Genomic DNA, 26,540 nt, shown 5'->3' on the forward strand with positions numbered 1-26,540 from the left:
ATTGCAATCCTACATATATAGTTCTGTGTACACAATTATCATTTCTTCTAACCTTCACTGCTCAGTTTTTACCAATGGCTTTCAATTAGTTCTTGAATTTCTATTTTGAGGATGTTAACAGAAAAGAATTTGGTAGCCATTATCAGAATTCAGTTTTGTTTTCTGTGTAAACTTCTTTCCCCAACAGGTTTTAAAAATAAAATGAAGTATGAGTCAAATTTCAGGCACTAGTTTTATATTGATTCTTAAAAAGAACTGTAAGAGTCATAACAATAGCCTACATTTTTTTGAATTGTATCTTTATTATTATTTAAAAAGTTTTTAAAGTTATTTATTTATTTATTTATTTATTTATTTATTTAGAGATTGAGCAGGGGAGGGGCAGAGAGAGAGGGCGAGGGAGAGAATCCCAAGCAGGCTCTGCACTGTCAGCACAGAGCCCGATGCAAGGCTTGAACCCATGAACCATGAGATCATGACCTGAGCTGAAACCAAGAGTCGGATACTCAACTGACCAAGCCACCTGGGTGCCCATGTCCCTTTATTATTGTATACTGTACTTTTTTGTCTCTTGTTACAGTTTTTGTTTTAAAATCTTTTTTTGTCCAATATAAGGTAAATATTCCTACGTTGGCTTTTTTTTTTTTTTGACTTCTATTTGCCTGATAAATGTTTCTGCATCCCCTCACTTTTAATCTGTAGGTGTCTTTAGGTCTGGAATGAGTCTTATAGGCAGCATATAGATGGTCTTGTTTATCCATTTAGTCATTCTGTGTCTTTTGATTGTAGTGTTTAGTCCCTTTACATTCAAAGTAATTATTGATAGATATATATTTATTTCCATTTTATTACTGGTTTTGTGGTTGTTTCTGAAGATACTGTTGATCCTTTCTTTTCTTTCTCTTTTTCATGGTTTGCTGTTTTTTTTTAGTGATATATTTGGATTCCTTTGTCTTTATTCTTTGCATATTTATTAGTGGTTTTTGATTTGTGGTTACCATTAGATCTGTATATAATCTTTTCTGCATATAGAAGTCTATATTAAGTTGATGGTCATTTAAACTGGAACCCATTCTTTACTCCTCTCCTCCCCATATTTTAGGTATATAATGTCATATTTTACATCCTTTTACTTTGTGAGTTCCTTGACTGATGTTTTACAGAACTATTCTTTTTCACTGCTTTCATGTTTCTTACCTTCAGACTGTCATTTTGGTCTTTCCTTTCCACTCAAAGAGTTCCGTTAATATTTCTTGCAGGGCTGGTTTAGTGGTCATGAACTCAGCTTTTGTTTGTCTTGGAAACTTTTTGTCTCTCCTTCTATTCTGAGTGATAACCTTGCTGGATAGAGTATTATTGGCTGCAAGTTTCTCCCATTCAGCACTTTGAATATATCATACCACTCCTTTTTGGGTTGGAAAGTTTCTGCTGAAAAATCGCTGATAGCTTTATAGGGTTTCCTTTGTATGTAACTGTCTTTCTTTGTCTTGCTGCTTTTAATATGTTTGAGAGCACTATATTTTGACATTTTAATTACAATATGTCTTGGTGTGGTCTGCTTTTGTTGGTTTTGTTTGGGGTTCTCTGTGCCTCCTGTATCTGGATATCTGTTTCCTTTCCCAGATTATGGAAATTTTCATCTATTATTTTTTCAAATAAGTTTTTGGCCTCCTTTCTCTCTTTTCTTCTTCTGAGACTCCTGTAATATGAATGTTATTACCTTTGATGAAATCACTGAGTTCCCTAAGTCTCCTTGTTTTGTGTAATTCTTTTTTCTCTCTTTTGTTCAGCTTGATTACTTTCCATTACTCTATCTTCTTGGCCATTAATTCATTCCTCTGCTTTTTCCAGCCTGTTGTTCTTTTGATCAAGTGAGTTTCTCATTTTGTTTACTGAGCCCTTTATCTCTGCCTTATTCCTGTGTTAATGGTTTCACTGTCTTCCCATCTTCTCTCAAGGCCAGGGACCTATGACCGTTGCTTTAAATTCTCCATCAGGCATGTTATTTGTTTCTGTTTTGCTTAAATGTCTGGCCGTGACCTTGTCCTGTTCTTTCATTTGGGACAGATTCCTCAATCTTCTCATTTTGTCTTAAGTCTCTGTGTCTTTTTCTCTGTGTTGGGAAAGTCAGCTGTGTCTCCTGTTTTTGAGGGTAATGGCTTTATGAATAAGTGGTCCTAAGTGCCCTGCAATGTGGTATCTCCTGTTCCCCAGGGCCTAGTGCTTCCAGGAGTGTCTCTAATGTGTGCTGTATGCACTTTGCTGTTGTGTCCTGGCCACTTTATCCTTCAGGCCAGTTGTCTTCAGAGGCTCTCTTTGCCTATTGTGGGCAGTGTTTGGTCTCTGGCCTGTATGTGATGAGGTTTAACTAGGTACATTCTGGTCTGCTTGTAAAATGAGAACTGTCATAATTGCTGCCAGAACTTAGGTCCTACAAAACTCCTGGGTTGAGACACAGTGTGGGAAGGGGTTTAGTTGGTCTCCTGGGAGACGGGCCTGCCTCACAGGGACTGAGGCAAGTGTGGCTGGGAGGGGCAGTTCTTCTGGAGTGAGGAGGCGGGGCTTGATGTAAGCAAGTTAAGTAGTGAATGTTGGTGCTGTGTTGGTTCACAGGTAGCTCTGTGTTTATGCTGAGGGAGGAGGAGGGAGAAGGCACCTGCCAGTTTCTTTGTTCCCAGGGGGTCTCTCTGTGAATGCTGCCTCTGAGACATGCTCTGAGAAGAGCAAATAACCTCCCCACCCTGTGCCCCAGGTGCTCTTCAGATTGCTGTTTACACCTTGTATGTCCACAGGCTGTTTGCTCTGCCTTTTCTCCAAGAGCAGCTCCAATGTCCTCAGTTCTCCCAGAGCAGTTTTAAAACTGCAGGCTTTAAGCTCCATTGGTTATAAGAACTCATGAAACCCAGGCCCTCTTGCTTTCCAAGAAATTGCTATGGGGGTTTGTTTTCCCCAAGCACTACCCTGTGTGCTAGTCTGTCTCTTGCTCTTCTACAGACTGAGGCTCCCTCCCAACTCCTACAGTCGCAATCCATTTCTCTGGCAAACAGGGTTTCCACACTACCTACCTTCTTCAGTGTGGCTTCTTCGCTACCTTTAGTTGTGGAGTTTATTCTGCCAGTATTCAGATCGATTTCTGGGGAATTTAGGATGATTTGATAGTTATCTGTGTTCGTGGAATGAGGAGAACCTAGGATGCTCCTACATTGCCACCATCTTTCCTTCCTAATAGCCTCCATTGTTTACATGCTTAGTATGGAATGAACATTGTGCAAAATGCTTTATGTGGAACATTTCATTCAACATTTATCCACAAAGAGGTGTGCATTCTGTCTCTTATACTCCTCCATAAGTGCTTTATGTTTTCATTCATTCCACAAATATTTTTTTAACTGGATATTTTGTTATTATTTGCTGAGCTGATTTGTCTCCAATTCCCATTTGCCTTTTCACTTTGGTAGTTTTGTTATCATTTGTTTGTAGTTTTAAATGTTCTCTTTTCTCTTATTGGTCAAAAACCCAACTCTGTCTATCTCCCTAAATCTACTCAGATTCAGTTCTTTCCATAAATCCTTTACAGACCACCCCAGCCCAAAGACCCTTCCTTTTGGTAAATCCTCATAGCATCTAAGTACTCCATTGTTTACCAATTATGACAGTGCTTTCTATCTTAAATTTTAAGCTTTTTAGATAATTTCTATATGAAATTTTATTTAAATCTTTTGCTTAATTTTCATAACTTTGTCTTCTTTTTCTAACTTGGGTCAGTTGTTCAAGATTGTGAATGACAGCTTTAACACTTTGTGTCCCCTACAGTTTCTTAATAAGCAATAGATTTTTGTCTGGCCAGAAAAATCAACTCTTATTTGAAAGGATATATTATATTACAGAATGGAAAACAGTCACAGTTCTGTAACCTAAGAAGCACAATGTGTAATTGAAGACTTGTTCACAAGGAAATGGGAAACCTTATCACAAAAGCCAGAACATGTTTTGGGAGACTGAAAATATAATATTTTCATGGTATTAAACTTCTTACTAAAATGAAGTCCAGGGAGCAATAACATACTCTCCAGAGTCTTATCCAAGGCTACTCTCTAACTGATTAGAGAATGGGAGGAGATGGCTCATAAAAAGGTCCTACAGAGAATGTGCAGAAAAAGATTTTGCTCCACAGTGCTGATTCATGCTGAATGCGGAAAAAATACTAGACATTCTAAAATGCTGAAATAGACATTCAAGTCCTCATGAGTCTTTGAAAAAATAGTGAATAGCAGTTTAAAGTGAAAAGTATCCATTCTTTCACTGATTTTTGAAAAATTATTTCTGTATCCTTAAAGGATGTTACACTGAAGATATAGAAGGTACAGTCCCGGAGCGCCTGGGTGGCTCAGTCGGTTAAGCGGCCGACTTCGGCTCAGGTCATGATCTCGCGGTCCGTGAGTTCGAGTCCTGCGTTGGGCTCTGTGCTGACAGCTCAGAGCCTGGAGCCTGTTTCAGATTCTGTGTCTCCCTCTCTCTGACCCTCCCCTGTTCATGCTCTGTCTCTCTCTGTCTCAAAAAGAAATAAAACGTTTAAAAAAAAAAAAAAGAAGGTACAGTCCCTACTCTGTAAGTACTTTCATTGTTGCATTGGAGATAAGATATATAAACAGTGACTATGCTATGTCATACATGCTATGTGAATGTTCTTAAACATTGAATGGAAATTCTTTAAGGTTCTTTCTGCCTGTAAAATCACATGAGTAGTAGTACATTCAGAGAGCCCTAAAAATTTCAGAGGAGAAAAGCATTTCTCATAGTCAATGAAGTAGTCAAAGGGAGTTTTTAGTAGAAGTGATTTTTAAGTAGGGACTTGTTAGGTAAGCACAGATTATAATCATGAGAATGATACAAACCATTTATTGTTTGTTATGTAGGAGCCAATACTAGGTGCTTTAAGTACACCTGTGAGGAAGAGGGTGGAGTTATCTGTGAATATTGTAAAATTATCCCCCAAATTTTGTGTATATGTAAATTTGTACATTTTTATCGGCAAAGGTTCCAGGGTCCCCAGAAACATGAACCATGGTAGCACATGTAATTTCTGGACTTAGAGAAATGCCCACCTAGGGGGGTGGTAGGTGGAAAGAAGGAACTGTTGAGAATAAAGAAGCTGTGAAAATCTGACAATTGGAAGCTCCAAGGAGGAGAGAACTTAAAATAATGAGAAGCAATTGGGATAGGATGGTTAGCAGATTGTCCTTGGGAGTCAGAATGTTTAGATTTAAATCCTGGACTGCCACTCCTAGCTGTGAGACCCTGAATTTATTTAATCTCTAGACTAAGACCTCTGCCATCTAGATTAGCTGTTACATATTCATTTAAAATTTCTTTGAATATATTTTTTTAATTTTTTTTAACGTTTATTTATTTTTGAGACAGAGAGAGACAGAGCATGAACGGGGGGGGGGGGGAGGGCAGAGAGAGGGAGACACAGAATCTGAAACAGGCTCCAGGCTCTGAGCTGTCAGCACAGAGCCCGATGCGGGGCTCGAACTCACGGACCGTGAAATCATGACCTGAGCCGAAGTCGGCCGCTTAACCGACTGAGCCACCCAGGCGCCCCTCTTTGAATATTTTTAAGAGAGGTTACTATGTGTTAAATCCTTTAATTCATTTATTCTTTGATGTAATATAAGTTTGTTGAGCTCATATAACCAGCCGGAGAACTTTGATGAAAGAAGCAGAAATGGCCATGCTCTTTTCCTCACAGTAACCTGTGAAAGAGACTCCATTTATAGAGATGGGAACTGAGGTGTGGGCAAGTTCAAGTGACTTTCCAAGTCACGTGATAAAGAAATGGTAGAACCTTCAAACTCAGGTCTGACTCCAAAAAGTCTTAATCAGTCATGTTCTTGACTACAGAATACTGTATAGGCATAGCTAACTCTGCAAGAATGTTAACAAGGGGGAAACTTACTTTACTTTAGGGATGGTTTATATGTAGATTGCTTGGTTTAAGAGGAAGGATACAGGTATTTTGGATGGGCTCTTCTACCATAATGGAATTACTAAGAGGGGTTGTCAAATAATATAGCATATTTCAAATCAGTTTTCAGTATGATGACACATTTGGATGGTCAAATAGTCAATATGTTGTTATTGATATTGTATTGTTCATTGTGATCCATGCAATGTATTCATATTCCAAGACCCTCTAAAACGAGTGTACTTGTTTTCCAAGCCAGATAATTTTTTTTCCTCACATATTTTTTTTACTGATTGTCATTGTTTCAACTCCTTTAATTTTCTGTTTGGCAAAAGTAATTGATTATCCCCATGTTTGAACTCATTTTTAAAGGATGTGAGAAAGTTTTCTATTATTTAAGTTCCTATTGAGATAATTGGTGACTGTTGTAGCTAAATATTAGTTTATGTGCAATCTGAATTATAAAAACCACAGTACTGAGTTTTGAATCAGAACTTTATTTTGTTTTTCTCTGTAGGTACATTTCTGTTAGCATCATTTTAGCTGACCACATAATGCATTGAGTTTTGCTAAGTGCTGGATGATCTTAGAAAATCCCTTAGGATTAAAAAAAAATCACTTAAGGAAAGCCTTAAAATAGTTTAAATTTATTTATCTTCATTTAGATAATTTATACACTAATCAACCTGTTTTATTAAGTTTTCTTCATACTAGGAACAATTTTTCCTTTTTCCTTTTTCTTTTTTAAGTTTTCAAGAACTTGTTGGATTGACTATTGTCTGAGTTGTAGAATAATTTCTGCAGTTTATGAAAGAAAGGCATCTTGTCAGTGGAAGTTACTTTTCAGTTTAGTTTTATGCCATCAACTGGAAGTACAAGCATATCTTAAGAGACATTGCAGGGTTTGGTTCCAGAGCACTATAATAAAGCAGATATCACAATAAAGTGAGTCAAATGAATGTTTTGGTTTCCCAGTGAATATAAAAGTTAGGTCTGCACTATACTATTATACTACACTATAGTCTGTTATGTGTGCAGCAGCATTATATATTAAAAAAACCCATATCTTAATCTGTGCATATCTTTTTTTTAAAAAAATGTTATTTACTGTATGTTTTATTTACTATTTAATTTAATTTTTTTTTAATTCACATCCAAGTTAGTTAGCATATAGTGCAACAATGATTTCAGGAGCAGATTCCTTAAGCCCCTTACCCATTTAGCCCATGCCCCCTCCCATAACCCCTCCAATAACCCTCTGTCCTCCATGTTTAAGAGTCTCTTATGTTTTGTCCCCCTCCGTGTTTTTATATTATTTTTGTTTCTCTTCCCTTATGTTCACCTGTTTTGTATCTTAAAGTCCTCATATGAGTGAAGTCATATGATATTTGTCTTTCTCTGACTAATTTCGCTTAGCATAATACCCTCTAATTCCATGCATGTAGTTGCAAATGGCAAGATTTCATTCTTTTTGATTGCTGAGTAATACTTCATTGTGTGTGTATGCACACACACACACACACACACACCATATCTTCTTTATCCATTCATCCATTGATGGACATTTGGGGTCTTTCCATACTCTGGCTATTGTTGATAGTGTTGCTATATACATTGGGGTGCATGTGCCCCCTTCATACCTATATCCCTTGGGTAAATACCTAGTAGTGCAATTGCTAGGTCGTAGGGTAGTTCTATTTTTAATTTTTTGAGGAAGCTCCATACTGTTTTCCAGAGTGGCTGCACCAGTTTGCATTCCCACCAGCAGTGCAAAAGAGATCCTCTTTCTTTGCATCCTCGCCAACATCTGTTGTTGCCTAATGCCTATTGTTGCCATTCTGACTGGTGTGAGGTGGTATGTTATTGTGGTTTTGATTTGTATTTCTCTGATGATGAGTGATGTTGAGTAGTTGTGAATTCCCTTGTTGTGATTTCAATAATAATTTTCTTTTTTTAAAGATATTTATTTTATTATTATTATTTTTAAATATTTATTTTTGAGAGAGAGCTTAAGTGGGGGAGGGGTAGAGAGTGAGAATCCCAAGCAGGCTCCATGTTGACAGCAGCAAGCCTGAAGTGGGGCTTGATCTCACGAACCGCGAGATCATGATCTGAGCTGACGTCAGACACTCAACTGACTGAGCCACCCAGCACTCCTCATTTCAGCAGTTTTCATGGCATCTTCACCAGGAGTGAAGAAACCACTTTCTATGCTCATCCATAAGAAGTGACTCCTTGTCCATTAAAGTTTTGTCATCAGACTGCTGCAATTCAGTCACATCTTCAAACTCTACTTCTCATTCTAATTTTCTTGCTATTTCCATCACATCTGCAGTTCTTCTGTCACTGAAGTCTCTAATCCCTCAAAATTGTCCGTGAAGGTTGGAATCAGCTTCTTCCAAACTCTTGTTGATGTTAATACTTTGTTTTCTTCCCATGAATCATGAATGTTCTTCATGGCATCTAGAATGGTGAATCCTTTCCAGAAGGTTTTCAATTGACTTTGCCTAGATCCATCAGAGGAGTCACTATCTATGGCAGCTCTCACAAGATGTATTTTTTTAATGTTTGTGTATTTATTTTGAGAGGCAGGGAGGGGCAGAAAGAGACAGAGGGTGAGAGAGAATCCAAAGCAGGCTCCACACTGTCAGCACAGAGACTGATAACAGGGCTCGATCTTAGGAACTGTGAGATCATGACCTGAGCTGAAATAAGGAGTCAGCTGCTTAATTGACTGAACCACCTAGGCACCCCACAAAATGTATTTCTTTTTTTTTTTTTTTAATTTTTTTTAACGTTTATTTATTTTTGAGACAGAGAGAGACAGAGCATGAACAGGGGAGGGGCAGAGAGAGAGGGAGACACAGAATCTGAAACAGGCTCCAGGCTCTGAGCTGTCAGCACAGAGCCCGACGTGGGGCTTGAACTCACAGACCGCGAGATCATGACCTGAGCCGAAGTCGGACGCTTAACCGACCAAGCCACCCAGGCGCCCCCACAAAATGTATTTCTTAAATAATAAGACTTGAAAGTCAAAATGACTGCTTGATCCATGGACTGCAGAATGGATTTTGTGCTGGCAGTCATAGAAAAAGCATGAATCTTGTCTAACATCTCCATCAGAGCTCTTGGGTGACCAGGTACATTGTCAATGAGTAGTAATATTTTGATAGGAATCTTTTCTTCTGAGCAGTGGGTCTCAACAGTGGGCTTAAAATATTCAGTAGCCCATGTTGTAAGCAGATGATATAGTGTTGTATAGGCTTTGTTGTTCCATTTTTCGAGTACAGGCAGAGTAGATTTAGCATAATTCTTAAGGGCCCTAGGATTTTCAGAATGGTGGATGAGCATTGTCTTCAACTTAAAGTCACCAGCTGCATCAGCCCCTAATAGAGTCAGTGTGTCCTTTGAAGCTCTGTAGCCAGACATTGACTTATCTCTAGTTATGAAAGTCTTACATCACATCTTCCAATAGAAGACTGTTTTGTGTACACTGAAAATCTGTTGTTCAATGAAGCCACCTTCATTAATTATCTTAGCTTGATCTGAATAATTTGATGCAGCTTCTACATTAGCACCTGCTGCTTCACTTTGCATTTGTATGTTATGGAGACAGTTTCTTTCCTTAAACCTCATGAACCAAGCTCTGCTGTCTTCAGACTCTTCTTTTGTAGCTTCCTTACCTCTCTGGGCCTTCACAGAATTGAAGAGAGCCTTGCTCTGGATTAGGCTTTGGCTTAAGGGAATGTTATGGCTGGTTTGATCTTCCATTCAGACCACTGAAACTTTCTTCATATGAGCAATGACACTGTTTTGCTTTCTTCCCATTCATGTGTTCACTGGAGTAGCACTTTTAATTTCCTTTAAGAATTTTTCCTTTTGCATTCACAGCTTGGCTGTCTGGGGCAAGAAGCCTAGCTTTTGGCCTGTCTCTGCTTTTGGCATGCCTTCCTCACTGAGCTTAATCATTTCTAGCTTTTGATTTAAAGTGAGAAATGTTTGACTCTTTCAATTGAACCCTTATAGAGGCCACTGTAGGGTTATTAATTGTCCTAATATCAATATTGTTGTGTCTCAGGATATAGGGAGGCTCATGGAGAGGGAGAGACATGGGGGCGGGGTGGGGGGAGGGGAAGGCTAGACGGTGAAGCAGTCAGAACATGCAGTGTTTATAGATTAAGTTGGCTATCTTTTATTTCTGTGGTTCATGGCATGCCAAACAATTACAATAGCAACATCAAAGATTACTGATCACAGATCATCATAACAAACATAACAATAAAGAAAAAGTTTGAAATATTGTGAGAATTACCAAAATGTGACACAAAGACACAAGTGAGAAAATGCTGTTGGAAAAGTGGTACCTATGAACATGCTTGACAGAGGGCAGCCACACACCTTCAGTTTGTAAATAGCAAATCATCTGCAATGTGAAGTAAAGCAAAGCATAGTAAAATGAGGAATTTTCATATATTCAAAATAAAATGTTTATTTTTATTTGTTCAGACTTTTGTTGTAAAAATATGTCTTATCATCCTCAAGCTATACCAGATTGACTAGTTAGATAGTGTTTGGGCCATAGCTGATAAATATTTTTGTATGGCCCCCCAGTAGCATTGAAGTGATTGCTGTAATGAGACAGAATTTAGAGGAGATGGACCTCCCTGTTTTAAGAATCTGTTATTTTACTAAAGTTAAATGCAGTTAGCAGAGCAGGCGTTCAAAGGAAAATTCTTATACTTTTAGCTATACATGCTGTATGTATATACAAGGTTGGGACAGAGGAGGAAACCTTTTCTGAGTAATGTTGTAAAGAGTGCTAATTGGCAGAGATTCAAATATTACATTGTTTTGTAGAAATTGACAAGCTGGTTCTAAAATTCATAGGAAATGCAAAGGAGCCAGAATAGCCAAAACAACTTAAAAAAAATGACAAAGTTGGAGAATGAACACTACCTGATTTTAATACTAATTATAAAGCTGCAATAATCAAGATAGTGTGACATTGGCATTAAAGAGAGACAATGAGGCCAATAGAACAAAGTCTAAAATGGGCCTACAGAGGGGCGCCTGGGTGGCTCAGTCGGTTGGGTGTCTGACTTCAGCTCAGGTCATGATCTCACAGTCCGTGGGTTCGCGCCCCGCATCAGACTCTGTGCTGACAGCTCAGAGCCTGGAGCCTACTTCGGATTCTGTCTCCCTCTCTCTATGCCCCTCCCCTGCTCATGCTATGTCTTTGTCTCAGAAAGAAATAAAAACATTTAAAAAAATAAATAAAAATGGGCCTACAGATAAATAGACAAGTGATTTTTGTTAAAGATATAAAAGCAATTCAGTGGAAAGAATAGTATTTTTAACAAATGGCATTGGGTAAATTGACTATCCATATGTAAAAAGTGAACTACTATTCATACCTTTACCATATGCAAAAGTTAAGTTGGCTGTGGTTCTAGCTGACCTCATGAAGACATTTAAAGTGCTTACTTAATACGCTAAGATATTTCAAAATATTTAGATGGAATACTGTTGCTTACAACTTGTGCATAGAAGTGTATACTTATGGAAAAGGTTTTTTTGGTCAAGCAGTTAAGATATTATAATATGTATCCAGCAATGTATATTATAGCTCAAATGTTTTCTTGGAGAATATTTTTTTAGTTACATGTTTATATACTTGTAATTCTGGTGTGATTACTACTAAAATCTCATTTATAAGCTTCATTCCTTGTGTATAAGATTTTATGTGAAAATAATGTTTTCATTTTGTAAATTAGACTTTGGATTGTATTTTTTGCATTGAAATCCAGTTATTTGAATTTTCATGATAAAGTCTAGTCATTTCACTTTTTAATAACTCTACAGGTTTTTACTTGGCAGATCACTTTATTTTTTGTGTTATTAAAACAAGGAATGACATTGCATCATTTGCTGTTTCTGAATTTTTATATTCAATTATTCTTAAATATCATTGTAATAACATTTATTTGAAAACCTCTTTTTTGTATTTTCAATTTCTAAACTTTGCTGATTATTGGAAGGAGGCAAAAAGAGCCTTTGGTAGTCAAAAGTAGTACTACAAAGTTTGTGATCTAAAGCTCATGCATTGTAGGGTCCTGGCCTTATTGTGGGCTTTTCTGTTTTATAGACTGAGACCATATATACTGAGTTACTGGACTTTTCAGTCTAGAGTAGAATACAAAGCTACAAGTTAGAATGGGAATATTCTTAAAAGCAGAGCATTGCTAACAGTAAGAAGTGACAATGACAGACCTGATAGCAAGAGAAGAGAGACACACACACAAGAATCATAAAAAAGATAAAAGAGTACACTGAAGCCAATATAACACTGTATGTTAACTTCACTAGAATTAAAATTAGAAACTCAGTAAAATAAAAAAGGTAAAACAGTTTTTAACTAAGCAATCTATAGCAAAAATCATTGAAATAATAAATATCCCAAATGACTTACAGAACACTGTTTAAGGATACAGGAAACTATATAACACATGCTCAATTTCTGTAAATTTCTGTAGCCATTTGTCAGTACTTACCTTGCCCTTTCAACAGCTTTTAGCATTATCAATTGCTCCTTTTCCTTGAACCATACTTTATTCTTTTGGCTTCCATGATGCCACATACTTCTGGTCTTCCGTCTATCTCTCTGGCCACTCTACTCTGTCTCTTTCATTGGATGCATTAGCTTCTACCTGGCCTCTAAAGTTTGCACCTACCCAAGGATCCTTTCTGTGTCATTTCATATACTCCCTTAGACAATCTCTTATGTGTACAACTTATGTACCTGTGACTCTCACATTTATAGCTCCTGGGCTAAACTCCAAACCCATGTTTCCAGCTGACTTCTTGACACTCTACTTGAATATTTCAAAGATGTCAAACTCAATATGTCATAAGTTATTTACAATCATTTTCTTCTCCGCATCCTCAAACCTCATGTCCTCCAATGTTTATATGTTGATTCATTCACTTATTTACTCATTCTCTTTATTTGTTCATTAATTCAACAAATACGTATTGAGTGCCTAGTAGATGCAATTCACTGTTTTAGGCACTTGGGAGTTTAGCAGCTAATGTTCCTGTTTTCATGGAGCTTATATTCCAGTAGATAAAGAGAGGCAGCAAAAAAACAAGAAAAACTTCAGTTTATTATTATGTATACTAAGAAAACAAATTGGATGATGTGATAGAGTGTGACTGAGCTGCTGCTTTTCTTTGCCTGCCTGGTCAAGGAAGCCTCACTAAAGAGGTGATGTTCTGAATGAGGAGTAAATGACAGGGAGGACCCGACACATGCAGAGGTCTGGCAGAAGGGCACTCAAGAAGAGGAGCAGTTCGTAGAGAGGCCCTGAGCTGGGAATGGATTTGGTGTGCTTGAGCAGAAAGGAAGCTGTTGCCGCTGTAGTGATTTGAGCGTGGCAGGTGGGGATAGTGTTAGGTATGGAGGTCGACAGGGGCCAGACTGTCTAGGACTTGGAACCCCAGGGTAATTAATTTGACTATTTCTGACTGCACTAGAAAACCAACAAAAGGTTTTAAAAGGGCAGAAACACCGTCTGACACAGGGTTTTAGAACGCTCTCTCTAATTGATTGGTGGAGAAGGGATTCACTGGAGCAAGACTGGTGTCAGAAAAACGAGTTGGATGCTTTTATGGTAGTCCAGGTGAGAGGTGGTGCCAGCTTAGTAGGAGGATGGCCACAGTGGAGGCAGTGAGAAGATGTTTGGGAGAGAGCCGAGGAAAAGAAGGATGCAAAAATAGTTCTGGTTTTTTACTTGAGCACCCGATTCAGTGGTAGTATCAATAATTGAAATGTGGAAGACTGTGAGGAGGAGCAGGTATGGATGATGGGAGGAGAACTCAGTGGGGAATTACAGTTTGGTTTTGGACATGCTAATTTTGAGATATCTATTAGACATCCAAGTGGAAATGCTAATTAAGAATTAGAATTAGATACAAGAAGTTCAGGGGGAAAATGAGTGCTTGAGATGAGTTTGAATTTATATGTATGAGTAGATGAGAGAAGATACAGATGACAACAAAGAATGGAAGGTCTAGAAGGAAGTCTGGCAGTCCCTGATATTTGGAAATGTAGAAGAGGAGGAACAATGAGCAAAGAACATGGAAAAGAGCATTTAGTGAAGAAAGAGAAAAGTCAGGAAAGTTGGAATAATGGGAGTCCATGAAAGAGGATGTTTTGAGGTAGAAGAGGAAAATCATGTCAAAGGCTGCTGACACTTAGAATAATTATTCACTTTGCAATTTTTTGGCCAAGGGCTTCACATGCTTCTTATTGGGTTTCTGTATTTGGAATACAGTTTATCTCTTGTGTGTTTTACATGGAAACTATGAGGATGAAATAGAGTTGATTTTTGGTATACTCTTTGAGATCCTTTGAAAAAATATGGAACTAAATTGGGCTATTTAGCTATTACAGCTGCTGATTCTGAGTATTTTGGACACTTGTGGTGGAATATGTCGTGTAGATTCCTATTGCTGGTGGGACTTCTGTCAAGTGCTGACTGGCTTTGGTTTCATGTGCCAGCACTAATTCAGTTATCTGGAGCCACTTAACTTTCACTAGCAGGCTCAGCCTAACCCAGGCTTCAGAGCCAGCTCTGCTCTTAGGCAAGAAAACTGTAAAAGCCATTATTGAGCTGTAAATATCAAGGCAGCATTGATATTAACTTGTCTTCACCCTGAGGTCTGTGTAAGTGGCTTTGGCTTTGTATCCTACGAAAAAGTCTCGAGTTTGCGTCTTGGTTTTCTACCTGGTATCCTCTGGCTCACTTGGGTCTGGAGTTCTCTTTTGATCTCCTCTGCCTCTGGAAGTACCAGAACCCTGATCCTAAAGGGTAGATTTGCATCTGATCTCTGATACCTGCTCAGCACCCACCTTTTTTTCTATTATGAAATCTTGGCCCTATTTATTCCCATCCCACCCCAGAGTTGTTGTTAACTCTTCTTCTTCTTCTTCTTATTTTAATGTTTAGTTTTGAGAGAGAGGGAGAGGGAGAGGGAGAGGGAGAGAGAGAGAGAGAGGGAGAGAGAGAACAAGCTGGGGAGGGGCAGAGACAGAAGGGGACAGAGGATCTGAAGTGAGCTCTGTGTTGACAGTAGAGAGCACGATGTGGTGCTTGAATTCACGGAACTGTGAGATCGTGACCTGAGCCAAAGTCAGACACTTAACCAACTGAGCCACCCAGGTGCCTGTTCTTAACCCTTCTCCTGAGACTTCCACCTTTCACCCACTGCTGGACTCTCTTAGGTTGTTTTATTTTAGATTTCCCTTTTTTTCCTGATTGCTAGACTTTCCATGTTTACCTTAGGGACACAATTGAATTTTGCTTCAAATCTGGGTCTATATAATTCATATCTAACTCACCCTGTTACTTATTTAACCACATTTCTTATGATCTTGTCTTCAATTTGGAATGACTTGAAGCGTTAATGGAAGCATTTTTTTTTTCAAAACTGATACTGATCAATGGTATGCAAAGTGGACTGCTTTGAAGAAGAAGGAAGGAATCCACAGATGTTCTTTACTCTAAATAAAGTAGGCATTAGGGAAACACAGATGAGTAAAATGTAGCCTCTTTTCTTGAGGAAATATGTTTTTAAATATAGTCCTACATAGATACTTTACAGCCAGTGAATTCAGCTAGTCACATTGAAAACTATTCCCTGTTTATGCAACCCACGTACTCTATTTTCAGTGGAGCCCTGTGCTCACAAAACATTGCTATTAAAACACTTCAGAAGTAAGACCCAGTTAAAGTATTGAGGACACCAGTTCTTAGAATAAAGATTGACAAGAGGTTATGTGCATGTGTTCCATAATTATTCTTTTTTACTTAACCTTGATTAATTGCAACATATGCATGTTTTTCCACATGGAAGGGGCATATTGGAAATATTTAAATTGTTATGGTCGTGCTGTGCTTTTCACAGATGATTGGAATGCTGCCTGGCATAAACCATCTCATCCTTCCCCCAAACAACTTGTCAGTTGTTTAACCTAGCATAATTTGTTTTTCATGACCATTAGAAATGACAGTGCTAAAATGTTTTACAGGGAAATAAAAATAAAAAAGAATGATAGCTCTGATTTTTTAATACTCTTCTTTTTTCCCCACATTTTTTGATATAAAAATGTATCTTAACCTTTGCTTCAAATGTTGGCTGTTTTCTTTTCTTTTTTAAAAAAATTTTATTTATTTTTAAAATTTACATCCAAGTTAGCATATAGTGCAACAATGATTTCAGGAGTAGATTCCTTAATGCCCCTAACCCATTTAGCCCATCCCCCCTCCCACAACCCCTCCAGCAACCCTCTGTTTGTTCTCCATATTTAAGAGTGTCTTATGTTTTGTCCCCCTCCCTGTTTTTATATTATTTTTGTTTCCCTTCCCTTATGTTCATCTGTTTTGTATCTTAAAGTCCTCATATGAGTGAAGTCATATATTTGTCTTTCTCTGACTGACTAATTTCGCTTAGCATAATACCCTCTAATTCCATCCACATAGTTGCAAATGGCAAGATTTCATTCTTTTTGATTGCTGAGTAATACTCCATTGTATGTGTATGTATGTGTGTATACACACACACACACACACACACACACACACCCCACATCTTCTTTATGCATTCATCCATCAGTGAACATTTGGATTCTTTCCATACTTTGGCTATTGTTGATAGTGCTACTATAAACATTGGGGTGCATGTGCCCCTTTGAAACAGCATATTTATCTCTTGGATAAATACCTAGTAGTGCAATTCCTGGGTTGTAAGGTAGTTCTATTTTTAATTTTTTGAGGAACCTCCATACAGTTTTCCAGCTGCACCGGTTTGCATTCCCACCGGCAGTGCAAAAGAGATCCTCTTTCTCCGCATCCTCACCAACATCTGTTGTTCCCTGACTTGTTAATATTAGCCATTCTGACCGGTGTGAGGTGGTATCTCCTTGTGGTTTTGATTTGTATTTCCCTGATGATGAGTGATGTTGAACATTTTTTCATGTGTTGGTTGGCCATCTGGATGTCTTTGGAGAAGTGTCTATTCATGTCTTTTGCCCATTTCTTCAGTGGATTATTTGTTTTTTGGGTGTTGAGTTGGATAAGTTCTTTATAGATTTTGGATACTAACCCTTTATGATATGTCATTTGCAAATATCTTCTCCCATTCTGTCAGTTGTCTTTTAGTTAAATGTTTGCTATTTTTAACACTGGGTAGACAGGAATGATTTTTAAAACTAGGAGTCTTATTCTGCAAAATGAAAACATACTATGAATTTCAGCAATACAGGTTATACTGAGACCATAGAATTTCATGGATGCATTATCAGGGTTTCAGTGATAATATGCACATAAACTTCATCCTTTATATGAGCCTGTGGCTAAGTTGGGCTGAAGTCTGGAATTATTTGAGGAAGAGACCATTTCATGTACCCAACTACCAAGCATTTAGAATAAAAGGAACACTGAAAACATGCCAAGAGAAGGTGTACCACTGGACACTGTATCTTTCTATGAAAAAGAATATATCTCAACCATAAGATAAAATTGTTAGGACTTCCGACATATTAGTTTGCCATAGTGTAAAAGTCTCAGGAGACACACATTTACTAGCTCTTAAAAAGTCTAGCTGTTGATCAGCTAGTATAGCCTGTTCTGTAGATTTTGGTTTAGGTTTAGAATTTTCTTCATCCCCAAACTCATGTGAACATTCTCTTACAGGTGAGTATACTAAGTGATGCATTACTCATGTGATAATCCTTTTAAGATTTTCATCTACAATTATATTTTTGGACAGCAGAGAAGTAAAGCTGTCATCTTTTAAATTCTACATTGCTAATAAAGATTTATTTAGGATTCTGTGATGATACAAGCTGACTGATAATCCTCCTCAATAGCAACTGTGGTCAGTTGTTCAAAAACATTCATGCCACCTCTGCTATCCACCTGTTTATGGTCCGCTTGGTAGGGAGCAGGGATCCCATGACAGGACTGGCTTATCTTGTTTCTAATAAGACATACCTTATTGGCAATATAAACCTGTAGCTATGAATTGTAACATATTTTTCTAATGAGGAATTAGGATGTGTGATCTGACTATCACTATACTGTTAGATGCAAGGGGACATAGACCTGGGAGTCTCCAGAACTGGGTAGGGATGGATTGCAGGTAGCTTCCTTCTGGCAGCTCAGAGTAGGTTTTGCCTGAATTCCATCCTGTAGGATGAATTGCCTTCTAAGAGGTTCCTGGGGACCCATAGAAAAGAGGATTTTGTGGGTATTGCCCACTGGTTCTTCTGATATGCTGGGCAGGTATGAATCCCAGTGATGGACATAGATTAGACCCAGTTGACATCCCTGTTATGGTTACTCTTAGGTCACTCATTTTGGATCACTGTGTGTGTGTGTGTGTGTGTGTGTGTGTGTGTGTGTGCGTTACATTTTGTGGTAGAAATAATAGTGTTTGTAGAGTTTAACCAGTAAGAATATATACAGAAATGTTTTTTTAAGACATAAAAGGATTTTACACAAATATGGTAAGTCCCTACTGTCACCTAATGAATTTCACCACCATCACCTCTACTTGTTTGTCAACTCTCATTGTTCTGTTTCTTTTCTGTTCCCTTGGAGGAATTGGCATATTTGTTTCTAATTCCTTTTGTCCCTTCCTTAAGATATCACATCAGCACTTGTTTTTTCTCAGTTCTGGATTGTCAACTTTTCCATGGTATGGATTAATGCCATCAACCTATGAACATGTTAGTCTACCCATCTTTATAAAACCCTCCCTTGACCTCACATCCCTCTCTAGTTGCCCCCTCACTTCTTCCTTCTCCTTTACAACAAAAAACGAAAAGAATTGTCTACAATCAGTCTCTACTTCTTCTCCCCTTCTCTCTTAAATCTGTTCCAGTCAGGCTATCAGCCACCCCACTCCACTGTAACAGCTCCTGTCAACCTCCTGAAGGACTCTCAAGTTGCTCAATTCTGTGATCCATTCTTAGTTCTCATCTTACCTGACATGTTGGCAGTATTTGATGGAGTGGAAGGTCTCTTACCTTCATGAAAAACCCTTTCTACTTAGCTTTGGGTCACCTCTTTTTCAGTTTCCCTCCTATCTTGTTAACCACTCCTGCTCACTTTATCTCCTGACTTCTAAACATTGGAACACTCAGGGCCTAGTGCTCTGGCCCCTTCTCCATCTAACTCTCGCTTAGTTATCTCATCTCTTGTCTGACTTTAATGAATTCCAAATATATATTTCTAGCTTTGGACTCCTCCCTAGATGAAAGACTAATGTGTCTAGCCCCAAAGGCATTTTTGTGCTAATTAGAAAAAGCTGCTCTTTTCCTCAAGCACTTGACTGCCATCTTCTGGAAAATTTTCAGAATAAATAAACACTTAACACATGACTGCAAATGTGAGTGGTATCTCTTACAGCTGTGTAATCCTCAACCATTAGCAGCAGTTCTGTTTCTCCACTTGGGTGGTGTATAGTGGGCAATGCAAGCTTAATAGGTCCCCAGCCAAACTCCTGATTCCCAACCCCCATCTCCCTATCCTCTTCCTTTCAGTCTTTTCTATTTCAAAATTCTTCCCATTGCTGAGGTCAAACTCCTTGAAGTTGTTCTTGATTTCTCTCTTTTGCCTATACCCCACCTTTAATTCATCAGCAAATCCTATTGTTTTTCCTTCAAAGGACACTAGAATTTAGCCACTTCTCACTCCTCCCACTGCTGCTTCCCTAGTCCAAGCTCCATCATCTCTCACCTCCATTATCCCAGTAGTATCCCAGCTTCCTATCTGAGTCCTTATTGTCTATTCTCAACACTGTAGCCACAGACCTAAAACCTAGGTCATGGGGCACCTGGGTGGCTCAGTCAGTTGAGTGTCCAACTCTTGATTTCGGCTCAGGTCATAATCCCAGCGTTGTGGGGTTGAGCCCTGCATTAGGCTCCCTGATGAGTGCACAACCTGCTTGGGATTCCCTCTGCCCCCTTCCCCACTCACACGTGCATGCTTTCTCTCTCTAATATGAAATAAAACCATCCAACCAACCAACCAACCAAGGTCACATCAGGTCTCTCCTCTACCCCAAACCCTTCAAGTGGTCTACTATTCAATCAGAGTAAAATTTAAAGTCTCACGGGCTTCACACAAACCAGGTCTGTACCACAGCTCTGACCTCATCTCCTTTCTCTCTCTCCCATATGCTCTGTGATCCAGGCATGTTGAACTTGCTCTTGTTCCCAGATGCTTCCAACTTCACGTATTCTGCTGGGATGTTCCTATATAAAACATTGCTTGCTCCCTTCTTTTCTTCAGTTTTTGCTCAGATATCACTTTGTCATATCAGAGAAACTTTCCTCAACCAAAGCATATAACGAAGCAATCCTCCTGCCCTAGCATTTGATGTTTCCCTTACTCTTCACTTTTCTCCATAAGACTTATCATCTGGCACACCCACATTGTTTACTGTTTCATCTCATGCAGATTTAAACTTTGTGAGGTTAGACACTTATTTTTTTTCCTCCTGCAATTTCTAAAATAGTGCCTGGTGAGTAGTAAGAGCTCAAAATATTACTTGAATAAATAAATGAATACCAGCATCTCTAAATCTTTCTGTGGGACCCTATCCTTAAAAAGACACAAAGGTTTGAGAGTGTCCTGCACAATTCTAATCTCCAAATTTCAAAATAAAAGCATTTTTATAGGAGTCCAAGAATGAATTTAAATATAATTTGAAAATTGCATTGATTTTGCCTCTTTCTTTCTGGAAGGGCACTGGTTTCCTATGGAGAAAGCAGGTAGGTGCCCTCTAGTGGCACCGAGAGAAATCTACATTTGTGTCACTTGAATTCTTGATAGTAACATAATTGAAAATATAGTCCCTGATCCAGAAGCTTATTAATTTTATGAAAGTAATAATTATGATAGCTATAAGTCCTCAAGTGTGCATTTAACACAAAATATGTTGAACTGAAAAATTACAGTTCCATTTCTTATAAATTATTTATGACTCATTTTTACATATTAATTTTTGTTTTCTGAGATCTGACATCCTCTGTTCCTCTTTATTTTTCTTATTGTTTTATCCTCTACTTATCTCTAACCTCTTATGTTCACATGATACTGGCCAATCCCCTGAGTAGATAAATGAAATAAAGGCTCAATTTTCTGGGAATTTATATGCTAATAAAAATGGCACCTGTGAGGGCAAACATGTGAGAGAACATGCCCAGTGATGCAGTAATCTCCGCAGGCCAGAACTCTGAGGCCTCTTCAACCTTTATTGTGTATACTTCAACCATTGAGGAATGAACTCAAGCCTTAGCTGGCCATTTTTTCAAAAGTGACACATACTATATGGAGAAAGTAAGAAAGAAAAATATTCATGTCCACCTACATTGACAGTAAAGTCTGAAATGAAGTAAAGTCTCTGATTATCATTCTAACTTTTGAAACGTTAGGCCATTACAGTTCTTTGGGAAATTAAAACTTAAACTAGTTGGTCCAATTCAGGAGCCATGACCTTTCCAGTCCTGAGTAGCAGGGGTGGCTCTGGGAAACCCATGTCTGACATCAGGAGGCCTGAGCAATGATCAGACAAGCATTTTTGGAAGGTGGTAAGAAAAGCTCAGGAAGAAGATGAACTCCTGGTGCTAGAGCTCAGAATAATCCTGCCCATTTTACAGGGAGGAGACTTTGAATAGCTAGCTCCAGGGGGCAAAAGTTGGACAAAGGAAATACGATTAGAAAGCAGATTTCATACCATCATTAAGAAACATTTTCTGGGGGCACTTGGGTGGCTCATTTGGTTAAATGATGGACTTTTGATTTCGGCTCAGGTCATGATCTCATGGTTTGTGAGTTTGCACCCTGCATTGGGCTCTGCACTGACAGTGTGGAGCCTGTGCTGACAGTGTGAGCGGGGGAGGGGTAGAGAGAGAGGGAGAGAGAGAGAGAGAGAATCCCAAGCAAGCTCCACATTCAGTGCGGAGCACCAGGAGGGGCTTCATCTCATGACCGTGAGTCTAGAATCCCAAATCAAGAGTCGGGTGCTTAACCAGATGAGCCACCCAGGTGCCCCCAAATGGTAATTTTTTTTAAAAGTCTAATAGTGTCAGCTTCCTTTTTGAGTTGTGCTATCATATACCTGACACATCTGGAGGTACGAATAGAAATCAATAACACAGCAGTTAGTAAGATGTTACTGAAACTTAACCCAATTTTCTGTTATTATGTATGGTTTAGAGTTTTTCCTACTTCCTACTAATTGTTTTTTAGATTGCAGGTAAATATTTTCTTTGATCTAAAACTATTTTTCTTGAGAAATTGTCTTTTCAATTACACAAGTTGGTGTGGTATCTTGAATAGTATATTTTAAAGCTAAGATATTCCATATATTATTTATCTTTAAAGAATTAAGTAAATTTTGTTTCTAAACCATCTTGCCTTCTAAAGGTATCTTTATATAACTTAGCATTCCCTCTTAATAAAGTGGTGATATGAAAAAGGACATGCTAATAAGATTAGTAATAAGATTAGGTAGGCTTTGTATGTACCCTAGACTTAATTTCTTTGACAATCAGATGCTGTTTGCTTTATCATTTGGAGGGCCAACATTCTCTTTAAGTCATGCTTAATTGCTTATCTGAAAATTAGCAAATTTAACATTCTTAACATTTGTACTATGTTTGATATTTCTAAAGTGTTAGCTGTGTTTCTTAGTAACTGCTATATTCTCTCATTTTAATGGCTGCAGAGACAATATTGGATACTTTGCCTTGTAATTAAAGAAACATTGTTTCCTTATAATTATTGCAAGAATGCATAGATTTTAAGTTGTGCTAATTTGTCTTTTGTAGAGTATGCTGAATTTCTACATTGCAAAGGAAAAAAATTTACAGATTTTGATGAAGTTCGCCATGAGATTGAAGCAGAAACAGATCGAGTGACTGGAATGAATAAAGGCATTTCCTCCATACCCATTAATTTACGAGTCTATTCTCCACATGGTAAGTAAAATAACAAAATTCTAAATTTTTTTCCTCAAAAATCTTTGCATTAATTGACATACATTATTTGTGCAGAAGATGGTTTGTTCTCTCAAAAAGTACCGGGTTTCTAGGATAGTGTTTGGATACTACCATAAATGGTATGATTCAAAGAGCTCACAGATTTATGGGAAAGCAGGAGATGACTTTTAAAAAGATCAGAATTGGGTAAGTCACTTAAAATTTTTTCTTTATTTTAAACTCTTAGACTTTCTAAGAGGTATGCGTGAAAGCTTCTATTTTTTAATATCTTCAGTTTTAGCAAGAATCTTAGAGGTACATGGATGGTACTGTAGTTGAGTCTTCTCCTATTGGATTTTCTTATAGTGCTATATATTTCCATTTATTCTCTTCCTGAGGCATCAACTCTGATTTTTTTCCAGACTATCAGAAGAAACTTATAAATTAGATAACCAGTTCATGGTGTATGATATGGAATAACCTCTATCCTGACTAAATTTTCAGTGGGGCAGATTTTCATGCTGGTGCCACCCCTGTCGTGTGCGGAGAACGATAGCCAGGCTGCTGCTGGAGTCACTGACTCAGGGGTGGTTTCCTGCCCTCCTGGTGGTACTCCATGAGTCTGGGCACATAGCCTGCACCGTAACCTCATGGGACCACAAATGACTAACAGCTGTCCAGTAGGCTGAGCGGCTAACCCTCTCTAGATAATATATAATGCTTTTGAAGGGAAGGACAAATCTTACCCTAAGAATTTTTACACTATTTGAAGGCAATTGTACAAGACCGGCAGCCAGCGTATGCACTTATTGTTCAGTGTTTGAATTATAACACACTAGTTACAGATATGACAGCTCTCTCTTAGATATGCAAATCAGTGCCTTTCAAATTATGTTAAGATAATTATTTGGCATAGCACAATCATGTCATAAAAATAAAGAAAACTAACAAAGCCATTTTGTATTCTGTGCTTTCTATTCTACACACGTGAGTTGGAGTTAACTCAACACACAGTATATAAAGCTGAGCTTGTTTTACTTCTACTAAAGAGACTGGTGATTTTTCATTATTGATATTTTTTAGCATTGAGGGTATATATAAGACTCCTTTTTTTTCCACACAGTGCTAAATCTCACACTTATCGACCTACCTGGAATTACTAAAGTGCCCGTGGGAGATCAGCCACCAGATATTGAGTATCAGATCAGAGAAATGATTATGCAGTTCATCACGCGGGAGAACTGTCTCATTTTGGCTGTTACTCCAGCCAACACCGATCTTGCAAACTCAGATGCATTGAAGCTAGCTAAAGAAGTTGATCCTCAAGGTGAGTGTGTGGCTTTTAGGATGGAAGAGAATTAGTTTAACATGTCAAGAGTTTGGGTATATTTCAAGGTAACACAAATTCTCATAACTTAATTTCATTATTAATTTAATTAGCTATTATTAATATTGTTAGATTTTTTTAACTTAAGATGCTGAAAGAAAAATGACTAGGGGATATAGTCTAAACCTATATAAATAAATGTAAGATTAAGTGAGATCTAAGAAAACAGATATTTCTAATCCTTATGAACTACTTATTTTAAAAAGCAAATAAAATAAACTGCTGGTACAGAAATCAGATAGTCCCCTCAGTTATTGAAAGAGTTACCTGAATATACTCCCAGTGAAAACTCTTTCTGTTTCATGTATGTCTTGTTTCTTTAAAATAGGAAACCCTTTTAATGCATGTAAAATAGTTTTATTTTTGAGAGAGAGGGAGAGAGAGAGATAGGGAGGGAGGGGCATAGAGAGAGGGGACAGAGGATCTGAAGCAGACTCTGCACTGATGGCACAGAGCCCAACGTGGGGCTCGAACTCACCGTGAGATCACAACCTGAGTCGAAGTCGGACACTTAATGGACTGAGCCACCCAGGTGTCCCTAATGCATGTAAAATATTATTTAGCTTATAATTATTTGAAATAAGCACATATTGTAAAAGCAGAGATTTATCTTATTTGTGCTGATGTTTTGATTTTTTTCTTTTTGGGAGCTAACAATAGTTTATCTTCAGAGACCCCAAAATGGGGCTCTGTGTGTGTGTGGTGTGTGTGTGTGTGTGTGTGTGTGTGTGTGTGTGTGTGTGTGTTTAAAGTCATTATGGAAGGGCACTCAATGATGTGTCTATTCAGTGTGGAGATACATGTTCCCCAATTCTAGGAATTATTTTTGATAACTAATTGCCCCTACTTTCTCTGTTCTCTTTATCTGGAATTCATATTATTAGTATGTTAGAACTCCTGGATTAACCTTATTTAAAAAAAAAACTCCTCTTTTATTCTTTGTCTCTATGTTCTACCATTTGCAAAATTTATTCAACTTTATCTTCAGCTCCTCTAATTAATTTTTCGTTTCTGATATCATTTAAAGAAGTCCCAACAGCATTTTCTCATTTTGTGAATGTTATTTTTATTTTTTAAAATAGCATCATCCTCTTGGTTTTGCAAGTACACTATCTTCTCTAAAGATTTTAATGAGAGATCTTTTGAAGCTTTCCTTTTGTAATTTACAATGTCTCTGAGTCCATTTTTTTCTGGTCATTTTTCTTGGTCACTGTCTTTGATGTCACACCCTTTTTTGAAATGATTGGCGATCTTTTGCTGCTTGCTCAGATACAAGAGTAGAGCACTAATAAGCTGACAGAAATTCTTTATGTGTCTGCATGAGATTCATTGACTAATGGGCATTATCATAGGGTGACTGGGCTGGCCATTTTGTTGGGAGCCTTCCTCAGCTGCTATTAGATGCTACAAGTATTTCCACTTGAGCTGGTCTGATGTAAACCTAATGTCCAGTGTTCTCAGATGGAAGAAGAAGAATTGTTGTCATGGTGACATGGGGTGGTTCTCGCTGTTTAGCATGTAGACTCCTAATGAATCCCTCTGTTTTCATAATGGCATTCCTAAAGGTCTTCCTCAGTCCACAGTCCCTCTATCCTCTTCTGAAAGTAAATCTTCAGTATTCTGCTGAGGTTAAGGAGGAGTAACTATGTGGTTACGCAAGATGGGGGAAAGGGTCTGGAGGTCTAACAACATCGGATAGACATTTTCAGCAAATTCTTCCATTTTTAGCTCCTCTCGCACCCTGGCCTTGGTGCACTTAGTTTTTAAACCTTTCCACAATCTTCATTAGTGATTGTTTTACTTCTTTGTGGCTTCCTTCAGCATCTCTGACATTGGTGCTTGCAACCAAGGAGGTGGAGGTTACAGGTGGCTAGATGGGGACCATCACCAGGGCTCTCCAAAATCAGTGGCGCGGGAAAGCCAGACTAAGGAGTGGGGCTGGGGTCTAGTTATAAAAATGATGCTGTAACAGCCCTTTCTCAGCAACTTTCTTGTCTCACAGGAGACAAAGCCATCGATATCTTATGGGAGCAGAGGTAGCAATTCTATCGGTGGATTCTAGCAAGTGCAGCACAATCACATTCCTAAAAAGTCCCCTCGAAGTTGAGATGAAACTTCATGGAGAGTACAAATGA

The 26,540-nt window shown here is 38.2% G+C and overlaps 1 protein-coding gene across 10 annotated transcripts in view; it reads left to right on the forward strand.

The window, feature by feature from the left end:
- Nucleotides 1-26,540, forward strand: part of DNM3 (dynamin 3) — a 575,498-nt gene that overhangs the window by 123,135 nt on the left and 425,823 nt on the right. For all 10 annotated transcript variants that reach the window (XM_058702389.1, XM_058702383.1, XM_058702380.1 and 7 more), the window contains exons 3-4: nucleotides 22,869-23,018; nucleotides 24,142-24,345. In XM_058702389.1, coding sequence (XP_058558372.1) covers nucleotides 22,869-23,018; nucleotides 24,142-24,345 — 354 coding nt within the window. The remainder of the gene's footprint in view (nucleotides 1-22,868; nucleotides 23,019-24,141; nucleotides 24,346-26,540) is intronic.

The sequence above is a fragment of the Neofelis nebulosa genome, chromosome 15 (genome assembly GCF_028018385.1).
Source record: "Neofelis nebulosa isolate mNeoNeb1 chromosome 15, mNeoNeb1.pri, whole genome shotgun sequence".
NCBI lineage: Eukaryota > Metazoa > Chordata > Mammalia > Carnivora > Felidae > Neofelis > Neofelis nebulosa.